Source organism: Bos indicus, chromosome 15 (assembly GCF_029378745.1).
Source record: "Bos indicus isolate NIAB-ARS_2022 breed Sahiwal x Tharparkar chromosome 15, NIAB-ARS_B.indTharparkar_mat_pri_1.0, whole genome shotgun sequence".
In the NCBI taxonomy this organism is placed as follows: domain Eukaryota; kingdom Metazoa; phylum Chordata; class Mammalia; order Artiodactyla; family Bovidae; genus Bos; species Bos indicus.
The window spans coordinates 18,784,164-18,809,995 of NC_091774.1; the positions used below are offsets into that span (position 1 = coordinate 18,784,164).

The 25,832-nt window shown below is 36.6% G+C and overlaps 1 protein-coding gene and 1 non-coding gene across 2 annotated transcripts in view; both read left to right on the top strand.

Moving 5' to 3' along the window:
- Positions 1-25,832, top strand: part of DDX10 (DEAD-box helicase 10) — a 302,422-nt gene that overhangs the window by 53,173 nt on the left and 223,417 nt on the right. Inside the window, exons 10-13 of the mRNA XM_070803372.1 lie at positions 7,506-7,607; positions 9,242-9,329; positions 12,882-12,970; positions 15,382-15,856. Of these exons, the coding sequence (XP_070659473.1) occupies positions 7,506-7,607; positions 9,242-9,329; positions 12,882-12,970; positions 15,382-15,856 (754 nt within the window). The remainder of the gene's footprint in view (positions 1-7,505; positions 7,608-9,241; positions 9,330-12,881; positions 12,971-15,381; positions 15,857-25,832) is intronic.
- Positions 7,953-8,078, top strand: LOC139176171 (U6atac minor spliceosomal RNA). Its single transcript, XR_011560629.1, has one exon. It is a non-coding gene; the product is annotated as a U6atac minor spliceosomal RNA (small nuclear RNA).

Here is a 25,832-nt window from a genome sequence, read left to right on the forward strand (position 1 = left end):
CACCAATTTCCATTTCTACCAGCAGTGCACAAGGGTTCGCTTCTCCACATTCTTGCCAATACTTGTCATTTCCAGTGTTTTGTATAATAGCTATTCTGACAGATGTGAGGTGATACCTTATAGTAGTTTTGATTTACATTTCTCTAAGTACTAGTAATGTTGAGAACCTTTTCATGTACCTGTTGGCCATTTGTATGTCTTCTTTGAATGTCTACTCAAGTTCTCTGCCCATTTTTTGAGCTAGATTGTTTGGTTTTTGCTATTGTGAGAGTTTCTTGAACAATTTGGTTGTTACAAACCTTATCAGATATGTGGTTTGCAGATATTTTTCCCATTTAATAGGTTACATTTTTGTTTTGTTGATGGTTTTCTTTTCTCTTGTTTTTGTTTTTGTTGCCTTTGCAAATGTCAAACCTGAGACCAATGTCAACACTTCATCTTGGCCAGGAGGCCCAGATTATAGTAAGTCCCCTACATATGAATGAGTTCTGTTCTGAAAGCACATTCATAAGTCCAGTTTGTTCGTGAGTCCCTCAAAGTTAGCCTAGGTACCCAACTAACGCAATCAGCTATACAGAACTGTACTATAATAGGTTTATATTACATTTCACATGAATAATACATAAGAAAGAAACACAAAAAAGAAAGAAAACGTTTTAAATCCTGTAGTATAGTACCTTGAAAAGTACAGTAGTATGGTATAACAGCTGGTATACTGGGGTTGGCATCAAGTAAACAGGTAAGAAGACTTACTAGCTGGGGAAGGGAGAGGCAGTGGGAGATGGTAGAGCTGAGGGGTCTTCAGCAATAGGAGATGGAGGGCAAGCTGCAATTCCACTCATGCCTGACCTTGATGGCCCAGGTTCTGGTTCCTTGTGGGATTCAGTTCTATCTTCTTGAAAAATATGATCCAGTGATGTCTGGGTAGTAGCACTTTTTTTTTTTTTTGGTCATAGATGACATGGTAACAAAGGATTGCATTCTGAACAACTGCTGCAACCTTTGTGTACTGTTCTATGTTTGGGTCCTCTGCTTCAAAAACTAACGATGTTTCTTCAAATAAAGGAAATGCCCTTGCCATTTCTTGCATTGTAAATCTCTTTGGTCTTCAGTTACTTCTTCCTGTTGTCTCTCTTCATCCTTTCTCTTAGCCTCCAGTTTGCCTTCATTAGTAAGCTCCTTGTGTTCCTCAGCAAGGAACACAGTGAAGATGTCCTCTTGCAAATCTGGCTTGAAATAAAGATACTCTACAGTACTGTACAATAAAATACACTATAAAGTGCAACCTTTGGTAGAGGATGCCTGCATGTGAGAGTGTGCACCAGACACATGAACGAACTTTTGTGATTGGATATGCAAACGTATTTTCACTTTGAAAATTTACAACTAGAAGGTTCAGATTTAGGGAACTTACTGTATTTGTTGTTGTTGTTCAGTCAGTCAGTCACGTCTGACTCTTTGCGACCCCATGGACTGCACATGCCAGACATTCCTATCCTTCACCATCTCCCTGGAGCTTGCTCAAACTCATGTCCATTGAGTTGGTGATGCCATCTAACTATGTCATCATCTGTCATCTCCTTCTCCTCTTGCTTTTAATCTTTCCCAGCATCAGGGTCTTTTCTAATGAATCGACTCTACGCATCAGGTGGCCAGGTATTGGAGATTCAGCTTCAGCATCAGTCCTTCCAGTGAATATTCAGGATTGATTTTCTTTAGGATTGACTGGTTGATCTCCTTGCAGTCCAAGGGACTCTCAAGAGTCTTCTCCAACATCACAGTTCAAAAGCATCAATTCTTCAGTGCTCAGCTTTCTTTATAGTCCAACTCTCACATCCATACATGACTGCTGGAAAAACTATAGCTTTGATTGTGTACCTTTATTGGCAAAATGATGTCTCTGCTTTTGAATATGCTGTCTAGGTTGGTCATAGCTCTCCATCCAAGGAGCAAGCGTCTTTTAATTTCATGACTACAGTCACTATCTGCAGTGATTTTGGAGCCCAAGAAAATGAAGTCTGTCACTGTTTCTGTTTCCCCATCTGTTTGCCATGAAGTGATGGAACTGGAAGACATGATCTTAGTTTTTTAAATGTTGAGTTTTAAGCCAGCTTTTTCTTTATCCTCTCACCTTCTTCAGGAGGCCCTTTAAGTTTTTGCTTTCTGCCCAAAGGGTGGTGTCATCTGTATTTCTGAGGTTATTGATAATCTCCCAGCAATATTACTGTACTGGGAGCCAGTAATTTAGAAGCTGCCTCCCACACCTAATATCAAGCTTCACTGATACGTAATTTCAAGTACAGCGGTAATCGCAAGGTATAGGTGAAGCGGGAAAAGGTCTGGGACCTCCATCACACTCCACAGATGCATTCTTGACACATCAGGTTGTGCTCTGGCTCAGATTAATCTCAGAGTCTCTAAGTGATATATAAGGTTTATCACTTACAGATAGACCATTGGTTTAGTTATAAAGCTGACCTCAGAGACCTACCTTTTAAATACATAGACTGTAAACAAACCTAGTATATCATATTAGCATCTCATAGGTGAGGCCTCTTATTCTAGCAGATTTACCTTTTTTGTTTCCCAGGAAACTTGTGGTTAGTATGTTTATGAGAAGATTCAACTGTATCCTTTGTTTTTTTGGCCAGGATAGCTTCTTCCCTACCCTCTTCTCCTGTACCCCTACAGTGAACAATGGGTTGTGGCTTACCCATTCACTTCTTAACACATAGCTAGGTGAATATGAATGAAATCATTTAGCCTTTATTAGTAGCTTTATGAGAGAAGTCTTAGAAAACTGTTTCTCAGAGAATCTGAGGTAAAGATGTATCTTAAGATCACTCATGAAGAATTGTTGCATTTGAACTGTGGTGTTGAGAAGACTCTTGAGAATCCCTTGGACTGCAAGAAGATCCAACCAGTCCATCCTAAAGGAAATCAGTCCTGAATATTCATTGGAAGGACTGATGCTGAAGCTGAAGCTCCAATACTTTGGCCACCTGATGCGAAGAACTGACTCGTTGGAAAAGCCCCTGATGCTGGGAAAGATTGAAGGCAGGAGGAGAAGGGGATGACAGAGGATGAGATGGTTGGATGGCATCACTGACTCAATGGACATGAGTTTGAGTAAACTCTCGGGTTTACTCAAATGGAGTTTGCAAAGAATCGGACACGACTGAGTGACTGAACTGAACTGAACTGAAGATCACTCTGGGAGTACTGTGACTGGGATTTATACTTGGATCTTACTGACTGTACAACTCATGGTCTTCCCAGTGTGCCCCAAACTAGCTGTTTGCATTTAATAAAGTCTAGTGGCACCCCACTCCATTACTCTTGCCTGGAAAATCCCATGGATGGAGGAGCCTGGTGGGCTGCAGTCCACGGGGTCGCTAAGAGTCGGACACGACTGAGCGACTTCACTTTCACTTTTCACTTGCATACATCGGAGAAGGAAATGGCAACCCACTCCCGTGTTCTTACCTGGAGAATCCCAGGGACGAGGGAGCCTGGTGGGCTGCCGTCTATGGGGTCGTGCAGAGTCGGACACGACTGAAGTGACTTAGCAGCAGCAGTAGCCATTGCTCCCTTACAGAGCTTCTAGAATGGTCCAAACTCAGCTTCTAGAATGGTCCAAACTCAGCTTCTAGAATATTCCAAGTCAGGTACTTGGGGAAGGAAAATATATATTTTTGTTTGCTGCCACTTGTGGTCATGAGGATGTCAGGTGAGTATACACTCCTCAGTTCTGTCTCATCACAACAAAGATTTGGCATGATGGACATTAGAGCCCTCGGTGTGTCACAGCTCAGCGTGCGGGGCAGGGGGCGGAGGGGGAGAGCCAGCCCTTTTGGCTCCTCTTTTTATATGTTTTTTCCTCCCCCTGGGCCTGCCCTATATAGATTGGGCTAGCCAGGAGTGCTGTTTGTTCTACCTGAGGTCCTCACTCTGGTCCTCAGACCTTCCTTTGTTCTATTTTCACAGGCTTTTCCCTTCCTTATCTTTTAGCCACTGCCATTCTGGACTCCTGTTTCCTATTCTAACTACCTAACAAGGATAAACTTAAATATATGAATTTACCTTCTTTATTTGGACTGTGAGAGACCAATATCCCATAGTTGATTGAACACTATCCTTACAAGTCAAGAAATTTAGGTATAGATACAGCTGTTTCACCTGATAGCTGTGTACCCTTGGACCTTATGTTACCAACATCTCAGTTTCTTTTCTTTGGAATGGGATTAATCATATCTCTTAGGTTCCTGAAAGTATAATTTTCAGTGGTATCAGTACCACTTTTATGAGTTTTCATTTTCTTTTTAATTAATTAAAACTTTAGTCTTTTTTTTTTTTTTTTTTAAATTCTTTTCTGGGGACAGAGTTGACAGTTTAATGAACTTCATAAATTCTTATACTTAAGAATTATATTACTTAAACTTATATCAGTTTGTGGAAGCTTTCCATGCAAGGCATGTTAGCTTGGGGTCTTTCCAGTTAATTTTGGTGAACCTCATTTGTCAAACCTCATTTGTTGAGCATATGTGGTTATACCTGTTTGTATTTCTAAGATCTTAGGCTGCAGATGACCTAGGCTGCAGGATATTTTCCAGTCTTTTTTTTTTTTTTTTTTCCTTTTTGAATCTAGTGTAGGGTCTTTAGATAATCTGTGACTCAGAGATACCCTTTTTCCTGGAATAAGCTCTCCTTTGTACCACATTGTGCAGGAGGAACAGTTGAACTCTGATTCTTATACTGTCTGTCTGCATCTGCATGGCTGAATGTACTGTTTTCCCTCAGTGACAGGAACTCCTGGGGCTTGTTGCCACAGGTAAGGCCTAAGGAGGATAGAAGCAGACACAGGGAGGGGGCAAAAAAGAGAAGCGCTATGGAATATAGCAGAGTGTGACCAACAGTGGCCGCCATTTCTACACCTCTTGATCATCCTTATATTGTGAACAGTGACTAGTATATTGATACTAGAATTTAGATCCTGAAGGAATAAAGATCATATAATTCCAACTGTAATTTATAAATAAGAAAATACAATATGTAGAGATAAAATGACTCATTATTCAAGATTATACAGCTAATGAATAGTGGGGCTGGGACTTGATATCAGCTCTCTTGGCTCCAAATTCAGTATTTCATCTGCCAGTGCAACTTCTAGTGGTTTGTTTGCATTTTTTTCACCAAATATTTAGTGACCAGCTTTTAGGTACATATGGTGTATGTTAGATACGAAAGGCAAATTCAAACTGTCAGTTTAATCATCAAGAGAATACACTAATATTCGTAGTACTCAGATATGTGTTAAATGAGTTAAAATTATATAATAAATGTAGATTTTAAAAAATATCTCGATTTTTTGTTTTTTACTTGTTTTCCTTGTAGTGTGTAGAGGTTAAGTTTCCTGATATCAGGTAATCATGATCAGTCTATTGAGGCTTCTACTTTGTGGAGGGAATCCTGGTTGAGTTGAAAAAAAATATTGAATTGAAAGCTTAAAGTCTCCAATATGTAGTCATCAGCTGCTTATTTATTTGGGCCAACTTCTTGGCCTTTCAGGACTTTTTATTTGCTTCCTCTGTTGGTTGCTTGTCTTTAAGTTTGGCAAGTCAGTGTAAAATGAAGCTCATCATAAATTCTGAAGAGTTATATAAAAGTAACATGTTACTAACACTGATTATAAAAATGAGATTTTTTGTTGTATTTCAGATGCAGGGCTTTTTGTGTGTGTGTGTGTGTGCCTACAACGTTTCTTAAAATATCTAAATATATAGAATTTTAAAATGTAGGTCTTGTGAAGAACATTTATTTCTCTTTATGCATATATTTAGCTTTGCGCCTTGGATATTGCTTCAGAAATAAAAAAGCTAGCTCATGGGTAAATAGGATTATTCTTTTTTTTATTCTTTTTTTTATTTTTTATTTTTTTTTAGGATTATTCTTATAAGCATTTTTTAGAAAGAGGGAAATGTTTTTATGCTTTTTTAAAAGCGCTTTTCTTTTTGAAATAAAAGCTTACTGGAAAATTTTAGGTGTTGGTATGTGGGAGATAATTTGTGTCTTACATTATTACTGGGAAAAGATGTGTGTGATGTAAACAGCCAGTGATAATCTTTATTAAAAGATACTTGCTTTGTGGGATTTGACTTTGGACTTGTTTTTCTTTGGGAAATCTTCTAAATTTCAGTGTTGTAATCCGCCTTAACCTTACCCTTTCATGTGTGTATTCTGTTAGATATAGTTTCAAACATTTGGATATGGCCCCTTTGTGACTTTACTCATGACTCATCCTCCAAGATTATCCCTGAATGCATGAATGGGTAGATAAGATAGATGTAGATGGTTAGACTTATTATTTTTGCTTATGAGTCAGTCTGAAGATTGAGATCTTCTTTGGATGCCTTTTTGATATTCTTGAGATTTCTCTTTACCCCTTTTGCTGCATCTCTGGCCTAGACTTTGGGAGCCTTTTTACATCCTCTCTCCATCTCTGAATTTGCATATAGAATGTTAAAAGAATTTCTTATCCTTCAGCTTTTTTAGAAATGCTATCTTTCTCCTATCTTTAGTTTACTCTTGTGTTTATTTCCTGGTTCCCACTCCTTTGTTCATGCCATTCTTCCTCTTTGGATTATTGTAGCCTTTCCCTTTCTATGTGATTTCCCTGGTGGCTCAGATGGTAAACCGTCTGTCTACAACTCAGGAGACCTGGGTTTGATCCCTGGGTGGGGAAGATCTCCTGGAGAAGGAAATGCAACCCACTCCACTATTCTTGCCTGGAAAATCCCATGGACGGAGGAGCCTGGTAGGCTACAGTCCATGGGGTTGAAAAGAGTTGGACAGGACTAAGCGACTTCACTTCACTTCACTTCACTTCCCTTTCTACACACTTTTTAGGCCCACCTCAAATTTCATTTGCTGTGACATACATATTTCTCTTCTTCTTTGGCTACCTTTGAGTGTCTTCCTTTCACTTCTGAGTTCTTGGCATTTATTGCCAGTGGCTGTCCTTTCACACTTACTGCTCTACCATTCTGGGGCTGTAGTTTGAATCTCTTGCTTTTGTGTGTGTTTGTCTTTTCTGGTAACCATATTGTTAGATCACTGAAGACAGGGATATTCATCTTGTTTTTGTTCTTCCAAGTTTATACCTGGCACAGAGTTTCTCAGTAAATAGTTTATTTGATTAACTATAAAAATTTATTTTCCCCTCATATTTATAACACGAACCCTTAAGAGAATGTTTTGAGATTATCTTTTTTGTGTGTCTTTATTAGGAGTTGTACAAAATCACTACGAGGTGTAAGTAGTGATGAATATTTGAAAAAGGTGTTCCAAGAGGCCCTAGTTTTCTGTTGTCACAGATGTTAAAGAACATGGTATTCCTAATACTTACTAATTTGGTGAACTTGCTTTCTTGTTACCTATTCATCAAGCTGTTAAAATGTAAAATGCAGATTGCATTAATGTGGAAGAGATTTTCTTTTTTTGTTTAGGTACAAAGAGGATGGTGAAGCTTTATTAATTTTGCTTCCCTCGGAAGAAAAAGGGATGGTACAGCAGCTTCTTCAGAAGAAAGTTCCTGTGAAGGAAATCAAGTAAGAATGACTTGCTGTCTTGATGTTATTGTTAGAAAAATGAAGTCATGAAATTACTGTGCCTAATTATGTCCACCTAATTCCCTCCTCCCTCTAATCTTTTCTGCTTTCGGATTTTGGACTTTTTGTTTGTTTTAACAACTCTTTTAGAAAATGGTCAGAGGATAATACAAGATGAAAAACAGACCTTGTTGGCATCAGGAGGCATTGATGGTTGAAAAGATTAAACCTCTTGGATGAACTTATTTTTAGGATTGTTTGTCCTTTTCAGAGGATTGTGCTGTCCTGTCATTGAAGATGTTTAGATTGAGTATCAGTAGATTTGGTTGTAGGCTCATTTATATTGTTTTATATGAAAGGAGAGAAGGTTAGCACTCCCCTTGACTAGGATGGAAGAACCTCTCAGGCCTGACAACACGCATACAGTTAAAGCATTGCCACCTACTTCATCGCATCTAACCACTGTTTTTGGGGGGGGCTTCTCTGATAGCTCAGTTGGTAAAGAATCCGCCTGCAATGCAGGAGACCTTGGTTCGATTCCTGGGTCAGGAAGATCCCCTGGAGAAGGGAAAGGCTACCCACTCCAGTATTCTGGCCTGGAGATTTCCATGGACTGTACAGTCCATGGGGTTGCAAAGAGTCGGACACTACTGAGTGACTTTCACTTTCACTTATATTGGGGCCCTTGAAACACCGACTTGATGGACATGAGTTTGAGTGAACTCTGGGAGTTGGTGATGGACAGGGAGGCCTGGAGTGCTGCAATTCATGGGGTCGCAAAGAGTCGGACACAACTGAGCGACTGAACTGAACTGAACTGAACTGAAACACCCTGGCTTTATTTGTAGGAAACTAGGTTAGATTTGGTGGAGGAGTGGGTAAGGGTTTAGGTAAAACAAAGTTGGGTGTGAGCTCTGTAATTGTTGAGACTGAGTTAAGGTTTTTATGTATATGTATTTTGATATTTTCTGTAATTAAAGAAAAACCTCATCTGCTACCACCTATCACCACTGCAACTTTTCAGGAACAAAATTGTTTAGAAAACAAAATTGTTTAGAAAACAAGTGGGATTTCCTTTGTGAAATATAGAATAGATGCTTGTAAGAATTTCATTTTTTTCCCATAATTTTCATTCTAAATCTGGATAAATTTAAGTAACAATTCTGTTATATTATGCCTAATTTCCAGATAAGGAAAACAATGTTTATATCCTTGACTACTTATTATTTGAATTTGATTTTTTTGATATTTGACTGAAATGGAAATCTTATAAAAAATGAACATTTGCTTTTATTTGTTCCGTTTCATTGATGATCCACCTCCCAGGAGGGACTACTTTCTATCTTTAAAGATTTAAGAGGAACATTGCTAATTGTGGTGTTAACCTAATCTTTCACTCAGCATAGGTTGTTTAGAGAAAATGTCTGATTTTATTTTATTTATTTTTTCTGCATTATTTGAAATATACAGAGTCAACTTTAGGTCTAGTGTAATTTCGATCTAATCTGGGTCATAGATGAGAAAAGATGTTACGGATTTTAAAAATACCGAGGAAAATAGAAAATAATGTATACTATTTTCAGCTTCTAAAATCAAGATGTCTTAGTTTAACTTTTATCTTTTTGTTATAAAAGAATCAATCCAGAAAAACTTATAGATGTTCAGAAAAAATTGGAATCATTTTTAGCTCAAGATCAAGATTTAAAAGAAAGAGCTCAAAGGGTAAGTTATTTTTGAATTGGATACCTTCCTTGGACTAGAGCATGTAATAAAGTTCAATTGTATCATTTTCTGCTACTTCAGATATTCAGGTAGTATACTTTTAAGATAGCTTTACCTTATTCTTTAACTTTGAAAAAGTTACATATTTCTGTAAAAAAATTTTTCTTTGGCCATGCCACGTGACATGCCGCATCTTAGTTCTCCAACCAGGGATTGAACTTGTGCCCCTTGTGGTGGAAGCTCACAGTCTTAACCACTGACTGCCAGGGAAGTCCAAAAATTATATATTCCTTACAGTAACTTGGAAAAATGTCTATTACTTGTCCATAATTTTGCCAGACATATAGAAAATCTCCTTAATGATTATTAAGTATACAAGATAACTTAATAAAGATATCAATTTGGTTTCTTCAGTAAAGTTGTTATTAACTTCTCACTGTACTCTGTTGACTGTAAAATTAATGTTAGGTTAAATTTCCAGAAAGCATAGCATTCTTGCTAAATTGTCTTTAGAAATGAGGTTTTAATCTATAAATGTGATGTAATGTTCCCAAACTTTTTTTTGGACTTATAAGTCCTCTTGATTAGCAAATACCCAAGGAAATGTCACTTTTAGTAATACGTATTTTTTTTGTTCTTAGGGTACTCAGCAGTAGATTCTTTAGAAAAGGAAGATGTGAAATTATTTTGCATTGTGCTTACAGCGGTTTAGTATTTGAATTGACAAATATTTGAATCCCTGTTATGAAACTCTTCATTTTCAGCACTCTGTTACTAACTAACTAAAATATTTTAGTTACGAGATCTACATAGGAAATCTATATCTGCATTTCCCGTAACACATCAACAATGAGTTAGATAGTAGGGATTCAGAGATTTGGAAGAAGAAAATAAAGAGGAGGTATGGAAAGGCCATCCAGAGTAGATAGAAGAGCCTGAGCAGAAAAAGTCAGGAGTTAGTCTTTTGGGTTAATGGTTTTGAAATTGGATAATCAAAGCAAAGAAGTTTTATTTAAAGAGAAGATCTTACACTTAAAAAGTTAACTTGGGTTATTTTTTTATCAAATTATTTATCACTGTGCTCATGATGATAAGCAGTCCATGGGGTTATGAGGAGTCAGACACGACTGAGCAACTTCCCTTTCACTTTTCACTTTTCATACATTGGAGGAGGAAATGGCAACCCACTCCAGTGTTCTTGCCTGGAGAATCCCAGGGATGGGGGACCCTGGGGGGCTGCTGTCTGTGGGGTCACACAGAACCAGACATGACTGAAGTGACTTAGCAGCAGCGGCATGCTTATGATGAAAGTTAAATTCAGATGCTTAGTATGTGATCTGAATTAGCTTTCATCATAAGCATAGTGATAAATAATTTGATAAAAAAATAACCCAAGTTAACTTTTTAAGTGTAAGATCTTCTTGCTTAGTATGTGATTGGAGAAGGCAATGGCACCCTACTCCAGTACTCTTGCCTGGAAAATCCCAAGGACGGAGGAGCCTGGTAGGCTGCAGTCCGTGGGGTCGCTAAGAGTCGGACACGACTGAGCGACTTCACTTTTCACTTTCATGCACTGGAGAAGGAAATGGCAACCCATTCCAGTATTCTTGCCTAGAGAATTCCAGGGATGGGGGAGCCTGGTGGGCTGCCGTCTATGGGGTCGCACAGGGTTGGACACGACTGAAGTGACTTAGCAGCAGCAGCAGCAGTATGCGATAGGCCCTTAGCCATGGCATGGCCCTATATGACAGTTGGATGTGTATTATTATTTAATCTTCCCAACAACCTGTGAGGTAGGTGATAATTGATTTGATTTTGTAGATGGGAAAACAGGAGCTTGAGAAAATTAAAAATTGTCCAGGGTGATGTATCTATTAAGTGATAGACCTAAGATTTAAATCCAGGTCTGAGTTTCTTCAGAACTTCCATGATACATCAGGAGAAATTAATTCTAAAATATGAGAAAAACATGAAATTCATTCTAAAATATATAAATAAAACATATTCAAACTTACATAAGCTCACTTTACCTGAAATCTAATGAAAATAGTCTTTAAACAGATTATTTTTCTTAAAATGTTTGGGCATATATTTGGGCATGAAAACATTTATGTGCATGTTTTATCTAGCAGCATACTTTAAACTTGGAGGTAAATCTTGTAGAAGCTTTGGAAATAGTATGCACAATTTGAAAATAGTGTACGTAAATTCTGATGTTGTGACTTACTGCATACCTGGCTCATTCAGTTACGAATCAGGAAATATGAAAAACTGGAAGGATGCTGTTTCAGTGGTTTCTGCATACAGCAAATGAGCCTTCTAGAACAAGATCATAGAAAAGCACATTGAAATAAATGATGTGATTTATTGGATGTCATGCATGGTTTAGCAGAATGGCTAACTGTTGGCAGCTGCAGCAAGCTATCTGATTTCATAGAAGTGATTTTCTAGCTTTTGATTATAATCTGGATAGAACAAAAACGATAAGCAACTGGGGTGATTTCTTGTGGGTGATTGTAGGTGGAAAATTATCCTTGAATTATTCATTTTAATGCCTATGGAGACAGGGAAAATGGTTTGGAGACTAGTGTAAATGGTTTGAAGAAAGGATTAGTGTAAAGTTAGAAAAAATGTGAAGTTTAGGAAATATAGAAATGGGAATTAAATATAGTTTACAAAGCTTAATTTTAAAATAAAAAAATAAAACTTCTGCTTTGCTGTTTGTTTTTCACCATCTTTGCTGTTTGTTTTTCAGACTGACAGCATTTAGGACCATGTTTACCTTTTAGTTTGCAATGGTTCTTGGCATAAAGATAGTTTACTTTTTTTTAAAACACAGAAGAAAATATTGCAAGTTAATGACAAACTACTTGAAATTATAATGATGAATTACTTGAAATTTCAGTAAATAATTTATTAAAGTTTATAAAAAAGTTTATTCCTAAACTTTTCCTGTTATGATTTTATTAAGCTTAGGTACAGTAAAATTTTATTTTGTTGTACTAGTTTTATTACAAGGATGTTTTCCAGTAATAATTATTATGAATAACTGATATTCATTGATATTTAATATATTTCAGAAGAAATGCTCAAGTAGTCTACATGCATTTTTCTCATTTAGTTCTCATTACACTCAAAGTAGAAGGTACTTTTATATTATCTTGATAGATGAGGAAACTGACAGAGAAATAATAAACTTGCTCAGCTTGTAAGATGTGAAACTCAGATTTCAACTGTTATTCCAAAACCTATATTTTTTCCCATTAATGTACCTGAATGATTTTAACTTATAGAATAGCTTTTTGAGAAGTTTATATTTTATGTTCAGTTGGCTTGATGAAACCAAATTTTATAGTCTTTTCTCAGATTACAATTCTAAAAAGGTAGATTTTTTGTTTGTTTGTTTTTATGGAATGGAGATATACTCAGCTATTTTTAAGAGTTTTCACTACTGTTGAATTTATTCCTTTGATTACTTTCTTTTATCTCAGTTAAAATTCATTTTCCATTTCTGACTGTTATGTCATATACCTCACCCTTTTTTGTTTACAGTGTTTCGTCTCCTACATACGTTCAGTGTATCTGATGAAGGATAAAGAAATTTTTGATGTGAGCAAGTTACCTATATCTGATTATGCCCTGTAAGTATTCCTATTATAATTTTGATTGTGCGTCCTCAGAGTTAGAGGGAATTCGTTTGAAACCTGCTTCTGAGAATCCTAGTTTAAACCTCTTTATGTTACCTTGAAAGAATCTGTTGAAGATTTGCAGAGAAAGACTGTATAAGCTGTAGGAAACTTGTTGACTGTTCAGTTCAGTCAGAAATTTCTTGTTTGTGAATATAAATTCCTAAAAGGCTGGCAATTTCCTGTAGTTTGGTCTTAAAGGAGATGGAGAGCAGTTGACCAGCATTCTTTGAAATCTTGAGATGTCTTGTTTTCTAAAAAGCTGACCTGGTTTCCCACACACGGTTCTTTTTATGCTTTGGATGCAGGTCTCTTCGTTGGTTCTTCCCTTCTTTTAGATTGGTATCCCGTGCTGCTTGTTGCCTGGGTATTCTTTGTGTCTTGGTGTTTCTTACAGGTACTCACAGTTACCATGGTAAAAGGTCTGTCTTTAGTAATTGCAATTGCTGTTATACGAAAATGGAACTCTTGGTCCTGTTTTGGCTAGTATATGAAGGATATTTTTCCCCTAATCTTTTCAGGAGCGTCCATTTTTCAGTGGGGTTCTACCTGTGGGAAAAGCAGTGACAAAATCCTAGAGAAGCGCCCTTGGGGTTACTCGTACTTTGAATGTCAGCTTGAAATCCAATCTGGGATGAAATATGTACTTTCACAGCAAAGTCTGTGTATTTGGCCTGCTTTTCAGGAATTCGAGTGCCTTTACCTTTAAGTTAAGTCTAATAAAAGCTTGTATCTGGGTGAGCTGCTATTTCCTGTTCTTCATGTTAGATTGCAAGTTCAGTATAACAGGTAATTTGTCAGTTATAACATTTTAGAACCACTTAATTTGCAAGATAACAAAGTAAGGTCACTGACTTTTTGTTTAGGTAATGGATAGCAAATCAGATGCCATGGAAACGTGCTTTTCTTATCTCTTTACCAAGTTACTAATTTTAAAATTTCTGAATATGATTCATGGTTTAGATTATTAGCTGAGTTTTTGTGGTTTATGACATTCTATCCTGGTTTTCTCTTTGACATAGCTGAGATATTAACAAACAGGAGAGACACGGGTCTTTAATGCTTCCCTCCTCCGGGGAACTTTCCTGACCCAGGGATTGAACCCACACCTCTTAAGTCTCCTGCACTGGCAGGCAGTTCTTTACCACTAGTGCCACCTGGGAAACCTGGTGCAGCTTAAGCTGGTGTTTTAATTTCTGATGGATGCTGAATTTGTGATCCTAACTGTATCCCTATAACAGTGATAATGACAAGTGCTCAGAAGTGGCTGCATATGTGCTAGGCACTGTTTTAGATGCATTGTATCTATGAACTCATTTTTACAAGTCTTACAATGTCAGTACTCTTGTCATGCCATCTTGCAAATAAGAGAGCTGAGGTATAGAGAGGTTTAATTATGTCCTTGATCACACAGCTAGTAGCTGACAGAGCCAGGGTTTGAACTTCAATAGTTCTGTTTCTGAATCCAGGTTTTACAACTACACCCATCAGTTTCTGTGAATCATGTCTTAGGAAAAAGGCAGTGGATCCATTTTGTAATGTTAGCTTTTTATTAAAAGCTTATTTCCAATGCATCTGTGGGAACTTAGAAGCTGGGAAAGACCTAATCATAAAGTAAGTCTTGATCTTAGAAGGAGAAAATAAGATTTTTTTTTTCTTTTTTTGGTCTTGGGTTTAAATATCCTTTTTTTATAGAGGTTGTTATGCCATGTTAAATGTCTTAGAAGAGAGGATGATAATACTTGAATTCATTCCTTGCAGAGAACATGCGTTCTTTCATGGCCATGTCTTTTCCAGCTTTAATATTATTTATTTTTAATTGGAGTATAAATGCTTTACATTATTGAGTTAGTTTCTGCTGTACAATGGTGTGAATCAGCTGTATGTATACATGTATCTGCTCCCTCTTGAGTCTCCCTCCCACTGCCTCCCCTGAGCTTTAGTATTTATATTTTTATATAAATAAAAATATATTTTACAAAGTATTTTCATATAGTTAGTGCATCAGATATTTACAACAACTGAGATAGGCCTGGTAGATATTTTTATCTTGTATTAATATTTGAGAAAGCTGAGGCTGAGAGAGTTATACTGGAAATATACTGTTTTTTTTCTCATCTTGTACTCTTTATTTTGTTAATCATGTTAACCACCTAATGGAAAACAGACATCTCCAATATTTTGTGACAAGTATTCAGTATCTTTTGGATCACCTGACTTGTCAAGATGGAGTTATATCTCAGAAGGACATTTTCTTTTAAAAAAAAAACTCTAAAACATCTGAACTCTGACGAACCATTTCACAATAAATTCATAAACACAACCATCAGTGTGTTGAGATAACTCTTCCTTTGCTTATATTTAAGGTCTCTTGGTCTTGCTGTGGCACCACGGATAAGATTTCTTCAGAGAATGCAAAAGCAACCCAGCAAGGAACTGGTAGTGAGTGAAGATAATAAAGTAACTGAGCCAAGGGCTCCCTCCCTGACCAATGATGAAGTGGAAGAATTTAGAGCCTACTTCAATGAAAAAATGTCTATTCTTCAGAAAGGTGGGAAGAGACCAGAAGGGACAGGTTACAGACCGGATAGTGGCATTAGTGATAAAGAGGAAGAAGAGAAAGAAGACGAAGAAGAAATGGACGAGAAACTGAGAAGAGCAAAAGGATCTCCACTTGAGTCTGTCCCTAGCAGTGAAGAGTCCCAGAAGGACCGGGAAGCCCCCGTGCAGTTCTTGGACAGAGACGATGAGGAGGACGACGATGGCCTCGAGGCTGACTTCTTTAAAGTGAAGCGGCACAACGTGTTTGGGTTGGATCTTAAAGAGAACAAAACACTGCAGGTAAGCTTACCTCCAGTGGAGGATCAGAGGTCGGGGGGCTTTTATTTCCTTACCGCTCTTATGATGTGCTGCTTTTTGCCTTTGAGGAAGTATAGGAAAATAACCAGGAGAAATTTGCAGAATGACTTTATTTGCTGTAAACTCTCCCTCTGTCTACATCTTTAGAGATGGAATAGGTGCCAGAGAATTCTCATTTTTCATAACTTCGGGAACTCTTAAGAGATTGACAGCTGTAATCTTCTCATTTATTGGCTTTCTGATGCATATTTTAAAAGTAGCCAGAGTCATGATTATAATATTAAGTAAGATGATAGGGTTCTGTGGCTTATGATGTGAGGATCCTTCATTGTGATTCTTAACACACTACTTTCTGAGTTAAATAATTACAAATATCCCTTACAACAATTTAGTCTCTCTAAACTTTTAATGAGAGATTTCGTTTTGGGCACCAATCCATAATTTGAAATAGAAAGCCAGCACTTCTATTTAAAGACCAGTTATGAAGGTTTATTAAAAGTTTCATGTTTCTCACTAGACACCTTCTAGGAGGAATAAAAAAGATAATCCAGGTAAAGCTCCTGTTTCCTGGGATACTTGAAGGTGCACAGTAAATATGTTTCTCTGCCCTTCCCTTATTTTTCTTTAATTTTGTATTCCTTATTCTTGATCATTTCTTTAGACAGCATTTGAATGAAAAATAAACCTGAACTCTTGTTCTTTATACATTTCTAAGACTCACAATAGGGAACACTAAATTTTGAACTATGAAACTTGGATAGGTGTTTTTTTAAATAACTAAATGGCAATTTAAAAAGTAGCAAACATGCTTATTGAGTATTTAATATGTATCAGGCATTTTCTAAGCATTATTTCATATGGTCCTTGTATAATCCCTGTGAGGTGGATTTCCTATCAGGTACAAGAAAGAGGAAAAAAACTGAGATATAGAGATAGTAAAATAGTGAGTTTCATAATTAGTTATTGGAAAATTGGAGTTTGGATATAGGTATTTTGACTCCAGTATTCATGTCTTGACCAATAATCTGATTTTTGAAGTTTGATTTAAATTTTCACTTATGTTTTCTTTTGGCTGTTTTATAGTTTTAGCACTTGAATTTAGGGCTAATATTCATTTCAATTTAATTTTTGTATCTGGTGTGAGGTAAGAGCCGAGGTTCCAACTGCCTTCCTCCTTGCTGTGTAGTTGTCTAGTTGAACCAGAACTCTGTTTGAAGTTGCTGCACTTTTTCCATTCTAGTTACCTTGACTCTGTGTTGAAAATTAGTTGACCACGTCTGTGTAGGTCTGTATGTTGACTTGCTTCGGCTCTATACAGCTGTCCTTTCAGCAATAATGCCATTGTCAGTTAGTACAGCTTTATAGTAAGTCTCAGATCAGTATTAGTCTTCCAACTTCATATTTTAAAAATCTGTTTGTCTATTTTTTTAGACCGTTGCATTTCCATATACGTTTTTGAATCAGCTAGTAAGATTTTACAAAAAGTCTTATAGCATCTTCATTGAGATTACATTGAACCTTGAAATCTATTTGGGGAGAATTGACATCTTAACAGTGTTGACTCTTCTGGTTCATGAATACAGCATATCTTTCCATTTATTTAGGCCCTCTTTAGTGTCTTTTAGCATTTTAAAATTATTTTAAGCATGTGGATCTTAAAACATATTTTGTTAGATCCATCTCTTCCTATTTTGTAGTTTTCAATGCTATCATAAATGATACTTTAAAAATTTCAGGTTCCATTTTTTGTTGCTAGAATGTAGAAGTACAGTTTTTGTATACCAGTCATTCTAAACTGTCCTATTAAGTTATTGTGGCTGTTTTTTGAGATTCTTTGGATATTTTTTGGATTTTCTCTGTAGCTGGTCATGGTATTTGTGAATAAAGATGGTTTCATTTCTTCCTTTCCAATCCATATGTTGTTATTACATTTTCTTATTTGATTACACTGCATGTTGAATAACAGTGAGAATGGGCATCATTGTCTTGTGCTTAGGGAGGGAAAACATTCAGTCCTTTACCATTACATCTGATGTTAGCCATAGATTTTTTTTTGTAAATGCTTTTAACAGATTGAGAAAGTTCATTCTATTTCTGGCTGATTTGTTGTTTTTATTAGAAATGGATAGTGAAGTTTGTCAGATGCATTTTATGCAACATTAGGGTGAACATAGAATTGTTGTTATTTATTCTCTTGGCCAAGAGAATGCACTAGTCATAGCAAACACCCTCTTCCAACAACATAAGAGACAACTCTACACATAGATATCACCAGATAGTCAATACCAAGATCAAATTGATTATATTCTTTGCAGTCGAATATGGATAAGCTCTATACAGTCAGCAAAAACAAGACCAGGAGCTGACTGTAGCTCAGATCATGAACTCCTTATTGCCAAATTCAGATTGAAATTGAAGAAAGTAGGGAAAACCACTAGATCATTCAGGTATGACCTAAATCAAATCCCTTACAATTATACAGTGGAAGTGACAAATAGATTCAAGGGATTAGATGACAGAGTGTCTGAAGAACTATGGAATGGAGGTTTGTAACATTGTACAGGAGGTGGTGATCAAAACCATCCCCAAGAAAAATAAATGCAAGAAGGCAAAATGGCAGTCTGAGGAGGCCTTACAAATAGCTGAGAAAAGAAGAGAAGTGAAAGGCAAAGGAGAAAAGGAATGACATACCCATCTGAATGCAGAGTTCCAAAGAATAGTAAGTAGAGACATGAAAGCCTTCTTAAGTGAACAAAGCAAAGAAATAGAGGAAAACAATAAAATGGGAAAGACTGGAGATCTCTTCAAGAAAACTAGAGATACCAAGGGAACATTTCATGCAAAGATGGGCACAATAAAGGACAGAAATGGTATGAACCTATCAGAAGCAGAAGATATTAAGTTTAGGTGGCAAGAATACACAGAATGACTATACAAAAAAGATCTTAATAACCCAGATAACCATGTTGGTGTGATCACTCACCTAGAGCCAGACAGCATGCGAAGTCAAGTGGGTCTTGATTTATTCCAACATATGGGAGCTGGGATTTTTCTGACTCTTGTCCCGACTCCTTTCCCCTTTCTCTTCCTCCTTGCTTTTTTTGTTCTCTCCTCCTGGCAGTGTGCCTGCGAGATGCCAGGAACTGAGCTGTGTTCTTAGTAAGTTTCAGAGGCTTATACTTTAACAGATTATTAAACTGAAATTTCAGTACAAAATTTTGGATTTCTTTATTGATTATTGAAACCAAATATTTTAAAATGTTAACATTGGCACTTCAGTAGAGAAGACCATGAGTGAAGTTGAACCTTAAAGAATGGATATGAGTTTAATATATTGTCCTAGAGGTCTCTTCCTCAGTTCTTTTTGTTCTTTTTACTTTATTCTGCTCTTCAGCAGTTATTTCCACCATTTTATCTTCCAGCTCACTAATCTGTTTTTCTGCTTCGTATATTCTGCTATTGCTAGAGCCTATTATACAAAGTGAAGTAAGTCAGAAAGAGAAAAATATTGTATACTAACACATATATATGGAATCTAGAAAGATGGTACCGCAGAATTTATTTGCAGGGCAGCCATGGAGAAACAGACATAGAGAACAAACTATGCACATGGGTAGAGGGGAGGGGAGGGTGAGATGTATGCAAAGAGTAACATGGAAACCTACATTACCATATGTAAAATAGATAGCCGATGGGAATTTGCTGTAAGTCTCAGCGAACTCAAACAGGGGCTGTGTATCAACCTAGAGGGGTGGGATGGGGAGGGAAATGGGAGGGAGATTCAAGAGGGAGAGGACATATGTATACCTATGGCTGATTCATATTGAGGTTTGACAGGAAACACCAAAATTCTGTAAAGCAATTATCCTTCAATTAAAAAATAGAAAAAGAATGGATATGAATTAATAGGAAGGGGAAAAAGAACATTCTAAGTAGAGAGTACAGAATGAGCCCATGGTCGCAAGAAAGTGTGTTTAATGTGGGGAGCTATTTCTGATATTATGTTCAGTTTCAGTACTGAGGCTTAGTGTCCATCTCTGTAAAATTACTCCCTGTCAGAGTTATTGAGATGCCTAGAGATAGAAAGTAACCAGAACAGTTTGTGTATGTAGAAGGAGTATAGTTAAAGTTAGCTGTTATTTCCACTTGATGAAATAAAATAGGAAGATAGAAGTAAAGAGTTGATAGAGGTTTGCTAGTGCAGTGGCTAGGCAGTGTCTGAGGTAGTACTGAAAATAAAGCTTTTTTTGAATCAGGATGCATTATAGAAAGAAAAAGTGATGTATTTTATTTATTCTAGGTGTAGTAGTATCAGAAAATAAGACTACTTTTTTGATTTTAGCATAGTTGATAGACCAGTTTTCATATTTTCAGTGTCCTGCGTTGATCTGGACGGTACTAAGCCGTATTCTGATACCACAGGTCCAGCTGATGTTTTAGCCAGGTATTTAAGGAGTTTATAATTTAGTATATTTAGACTGTTAACTAGGCAAGTACAGTGCCCTTTAGAAATGAATCATTTGGTTATAAATAAAACTAAAAATGATGTTGAGAGTAGATATATCATGTGGAGTCATTAAATGAAATTCATTATTATATGAATATTTTTCTGGGTGGAATTCTCTGTCCAGTTAACTGGCAGTGTTCTTGTGGATATTAATACTGTACAGTATACCTCTCAAAAAATACTATATAGAAGGTATTAGGTTACGGATATTGTTTATATGTTTTAAGACTGTTGATTTAAAAATGGACATTTTTAAATGGACTGTTGACAAAGGAATGATAAAGAAGATGTGGTACATATATACAATGGAGTATTATTCATACAAAATAATGAAATAATGCCATTTGCAGCATCATGGATGAACCTAGAGATTGTCATACTGAATGAAGAAGTCAGGCAGGGAAAGACAAATGTCATATGATATTGCTTATATGTGGAATCTAAAAAAAGTGTTACAAATGAACTTATTTACAAAATGGAAATAGAGTCACAGATGTAGAAAACAACCTTATGGGGTTACCATGGGGGAAGGCAGGGGAAGGGATAAGTCAAGAGACAGGGATTAACATATACACATTGCTATGCATAAAATGGGCTTCCCTGGTTAGCTTAGCTGGTAAAGAATCTGCCTGCACTGCAGGAGACCCTGGTTTGATTCCTAGGTTCGGACGGTCCCCTGGAGAAGGGATAGACTCCACTCCAGTATTCTGGTCTGGAGAATTCCATGGACTGTTTAGTCCATGGGGTCACAAAGTATTGGACACGACTGAGTGACTTTCACTTTCACTTTCATGTATAAAATAGATAACTAATGAGGACGTGGACTTTCCAGGTGGCACTAGTGGCAAAGAACCTACCTGCCAATGCAGGAGACTCAAGAGATGTGGGTTTGATCCCTGGGTCCAGAAAATCCTTTGAAGGGGGGTCTTGCACCCAGTCCAGTATTCTTGCCTGGAGAATCCTATGGTCAGAGGAGCCTGGCAGGCTGCAGTCTTTAGGATCATGAAGAGTTGGACACAAATGAAGTGACTTAGCATGCAATAAAGGACCTACTGAATTGCATTGGGAACTCAATGCTCTGTAATGACCTATATGGGAAAATAATCTTTAAAACAGTGAATATATGTATATGTGTCTGCCCTCTTAGTGCAGTAGGCAGCGTGTCAGTCTCATAATCTGAAGGTCCTCAATTAGAACCTCAGAGGGGGCAGATCATTCATTCTTTGTGCTTCTCTGGTGGCTCAGCTGGTAAAGGATCCTCCTGCAGTGCGGGAGACCTTGATTCAATCCCTGGGTTAGGAAGATCCCCTGGAGAAGGGAACAGCTAGCTACCCACTCTCGTATACTGGCCTATAGAATTCCATGGACCATATAGACTGTGAGATCACCCTGAGTCGGACACAACTGAGTGACTTTCACGTTCATATGTATATAGGGCTTCCCTGATACAGTGGAAACTTAGTACAATGTTTTTAATCAGCTATACTCTGATAAAATTTTTAAAAAATGGACTTTCGAGAAAGTAATGGCCTTGTTTGAGGAATGATTGGGCATGCTGCTTTAGCAGAGTGCTGATTTAGCTGTTTTTTTTTTTTTTTTTAATCCCTGTAATTATTTGATTTAAAAATGGGGATGAACCATGTTAACTTATTTCCAGAAATTTCTTGCAGATAACTATGCTATGTTTTTGTAGAAGATCAGGAAGTAGTGAACATTTCTTGGTTTTCTGTAATCTGCTATGCCTTTGAATATCTCTGCTCATTGCTTAAACTCTTACCACAACCTTGTATAGTATTACCCCCATTTTGTGGGTTAAGAAACAGGCTTTGAAAAGTTTGATTGCTTGCCTAAAGTTTCACAGTTAGTAAAGTGGCAAAAGTGGAATCTGCTGTGCCCGGGCCCATCTGATTCTTTGGATTGTGCTTTTTTTGATTCCTGTCATTTCTACATTTTAGCAGGTGTCCTTTAGTTTAGTAGTCAGACTTGGCTTGTAGGATAAGCTTCATAATTGGTCCCAAATATTGTTCTTCTGAATCATCTTCCTGTGAACCTCTCTCAAGTCTATGTTTTTTCAAGTGGTTGGCCTTCAGTTCATCTTTGTCATTTGGGCTCTGTAAGCTAGCCCTACGCTGTTAACCTACCAGCCAGCCCGTTCTTCCCAGAGTGCATTTCCACTTGCACTGAAGGGATTCCTTCTTCTGATAATGTCTCCAGTCCATGCTTTCACATTTTATCTTTCAAGATTCATTGCTGATCTTCTTCCTTGGAAGTCTTTCTTTACTTATTTACTCCACTGGCCTCTGGATTCCAGTTACCTGTTTTGCTAGTACTTTTCTTCTTGGCTGTTAGTAATATACCTAAATGACTGTCTTAATTTCCATTTCTTGGTGATTCCTGAGATTTTCATACCCTTTGTATGCAACTATCTTATATATTGCTGTTGAATTAAACAGAAGAGAAAACTTTTCAAAATATTAATAAAACCTGAGTCAGGAAACTTTTTCTCAATTTTTGATACCATGAAGTGGAAACACAGTCTTAAATGTTGAGCAGTTCAGAGTTGGTATATATGATGTTCTTTTGTTTTTTTACAGTGCCCCCCCTTTTTTTTGCATTCTGTGCTTAATTCTTAAGAGCTTCATTTCAATTCAAAAGGAATAGTTATTGTGTGACTTGAAGTTTAAATGTACATACCGAGTTGGTGTGTGGATATGTGTGTGTATCTTTTCTTCTCTATTTGATTTTTTTTATTTGCAAATGGTTTCCTCAGGATGTAAATTCTCAATGAAAGCTAAAAGTTTTTGGATTGATGTTTATTCTTTCATATGCTGCATTATTATTATATCAAAAGTATTTCATCTTGTTTCTTTTCATTTCCTAGTTTTATACATATTCAGTGTTTAAAGGAACTGCTGACTTATACTGGATTTTCTAATGACCTACTTTTATAGCCTAAATTTCAGTAACTACATTTATCAGGATATTCTTATCTTCATTTTAACATAAAATAGAGATAAGGAAACAAGTTTGAAATAGGACAGGCTGCTATTGAAGGTCATAGAAGTTCACCTTGAACTTGACTGTTAGGATAATTAGAAATAAGGATCTTTCCAAAGTCATTGACAAGTACTTGCATCCATATAACAAATATAACTATAGAGAATTTAGACTACTATGCCAGGTTTTCTGCTTATAAACAGGTTAGTTCCAACATGCCCTTTTTGAGATCCTTTGTTGTTGAGTGTAAACTGTCAGTATGTGTATATTTACCTAAAGCTTTTTAATGGAAAGACTGTCTTTATGGTGACTCTGGATTTAACTGTTCAAGTTTCTTAAATTTGTCTAAATGTATTTCACTTTTGACTTTGTTCTTTTTGGTGTGTACTTTTGAAATGCAGCTTCAAAAATCCGTGCTATGTCTTGAGTCCAAGGCAGCAGTTTAAGCTAGTGCCATCTGGTGGTGATGGGCAGAGTTAAATCACCTTTTCTTCCATGTGAAGCTTTTTTCCTATCATGAAAGTTTCTATTTTAGATAAAATGAAGGATTAATGAAATTAAAAAAAAAATTCTCTCCTTCAGCAGATATTTATTGCACACTTGCTTTTTGCCTGGTGTTGAAAGATCACATTCCTTCTCCTCATGGAACTTACCTTCTAGTAAGGGGAGATGGACAAAAAATATAAACATTTGCTGTGGGAAAAATGAGGCAAGGTAAGGGGGAAACAGTGTTCAGGGGATGGGGTGTAGTGTTTCAAGTAGCAGGATAGTTAGAGGCACCTCCCTGAGAGTGTGTAAGGCATTCGTCTACCATTGCTGGTTTAAGACATTTAGATGTTTTAAGCACTGAAGATTATGGTGTTTCCTCTAGTCATATGTAATTTGAAACAAAAAGGATAGTGCATTTTAAAACGGTAAAAATCCTGAAGTATATTTTCCATGATGATTACTTTATTGCTTTTGTTGAAATACGTTATTTCAAAAACATTTTTTCTTAAAATACTCCAGTTTTACTGATGCTCTGAGCATGTGTTGTGAATGGCTGGGTGTTTAATTGCACTTGAAAGCTAGGCTTGGTAGGGGGAATGGAAAGAGAATTCAGACCCTCTTGGGAGTAGGCACCAGCAAGTAAATTGGTCAGAGCAGTGGCACTGTAGTGAAGTTCAGTGGGAACAGGGATGCTTGTATATTAAGAAAGGCCTATTTTTCAGTCATAGTAAAGTCTAAGTATAAACTATTTACTCATGAAATAAGATTAGTATAGTGATTTTATGATTTAAAATTTGCTTCTCAAGTTATGTTTGCTGAAGGGCTAGCATTTTAATCTCCAATTTATCATAGACCAATAATGTTATGAAATATATATATATTTTTTATTAAAGAAAATTATTAAAATTATTTTTAAAAATGACATGAGCCTCTCTTTGTTTTCTTAGTTTTTTTCTTTTTTACCTTTTTTGCTGCCTTCTGTTTTTCTCTCTGGGTTAAATGCATATTTTTCTCTTTTATTATTTGGTCATAAAGCCTCCTTCTGTATTCTTTTTTTTCCCTCCCCATCTCTTCTGTTTGTATGGCCATAGTAGAATACAGTGTTGTGGGGTGTGTGTATGTAATGAATAATGTTTGTCATTTAGAAAATTATGTATTTTTTCTTTAACCCTCCTATGGCTTTTGGTTATTTTTGATGAATAGGATTTGGCCCTGTAAGGAATACCACTAACTACAGTTGGGATATGTGGGTTCCTTGGCCCTTGTTGGTATTGGTTCCTTGTTCAGCACTTTAAACAAGGAGAGATTAAGAGGAAGAAATGATTGGTAAATGGGCTTTTGGTGAAACATTGACTATACTGCGGAATATGTAGAAAGATGAGTCTTCTTGAGAGCAGATAATAATACTTCTTGCTTGTAACTGCATTCTCTGCAACATGGTTTATATGATGGACACTGAACGCTTGTTTCTAGTGTCAGGTCATTTTCTTTCAATGAGCCTCTCCTTGGCATTCACTGATGCAGTTTCATATTTGGTATCAAAAGAAAACAATGATGTAGCTCTTCCTAAACAAGACATAATTAGAAACACCTATGATGAATTTTTAGTAAACTGAATTTTAAAATTTTATTATTTTTCAAACTGGGAGTGTTTTACTATGGAATAAAAGGTATATCTCTATTAAGCAAGAAGCAGACCATGTTAATCTCTGGACATTTTCTCCCCAAGAACACTGTTGCTGTTTTTGGTTTGTTTTCCTTTCTTTTCTTCTTTTAGCTTGCCTGCTGGCTGTTAAGACTAGAGGTGGCAGACGGTCCTGATATACTGTTGGGCAGAGAATCTGCTGGTTTTTATTTGGCATAGTAAATGATTGAAAACAGAGTGATATTTTGTTACAGTTCTAATAAAGCCAATACAGTGCTGATTCTTACAGTGCATTAATTTTAAGCTCCAGAAACAAGTGC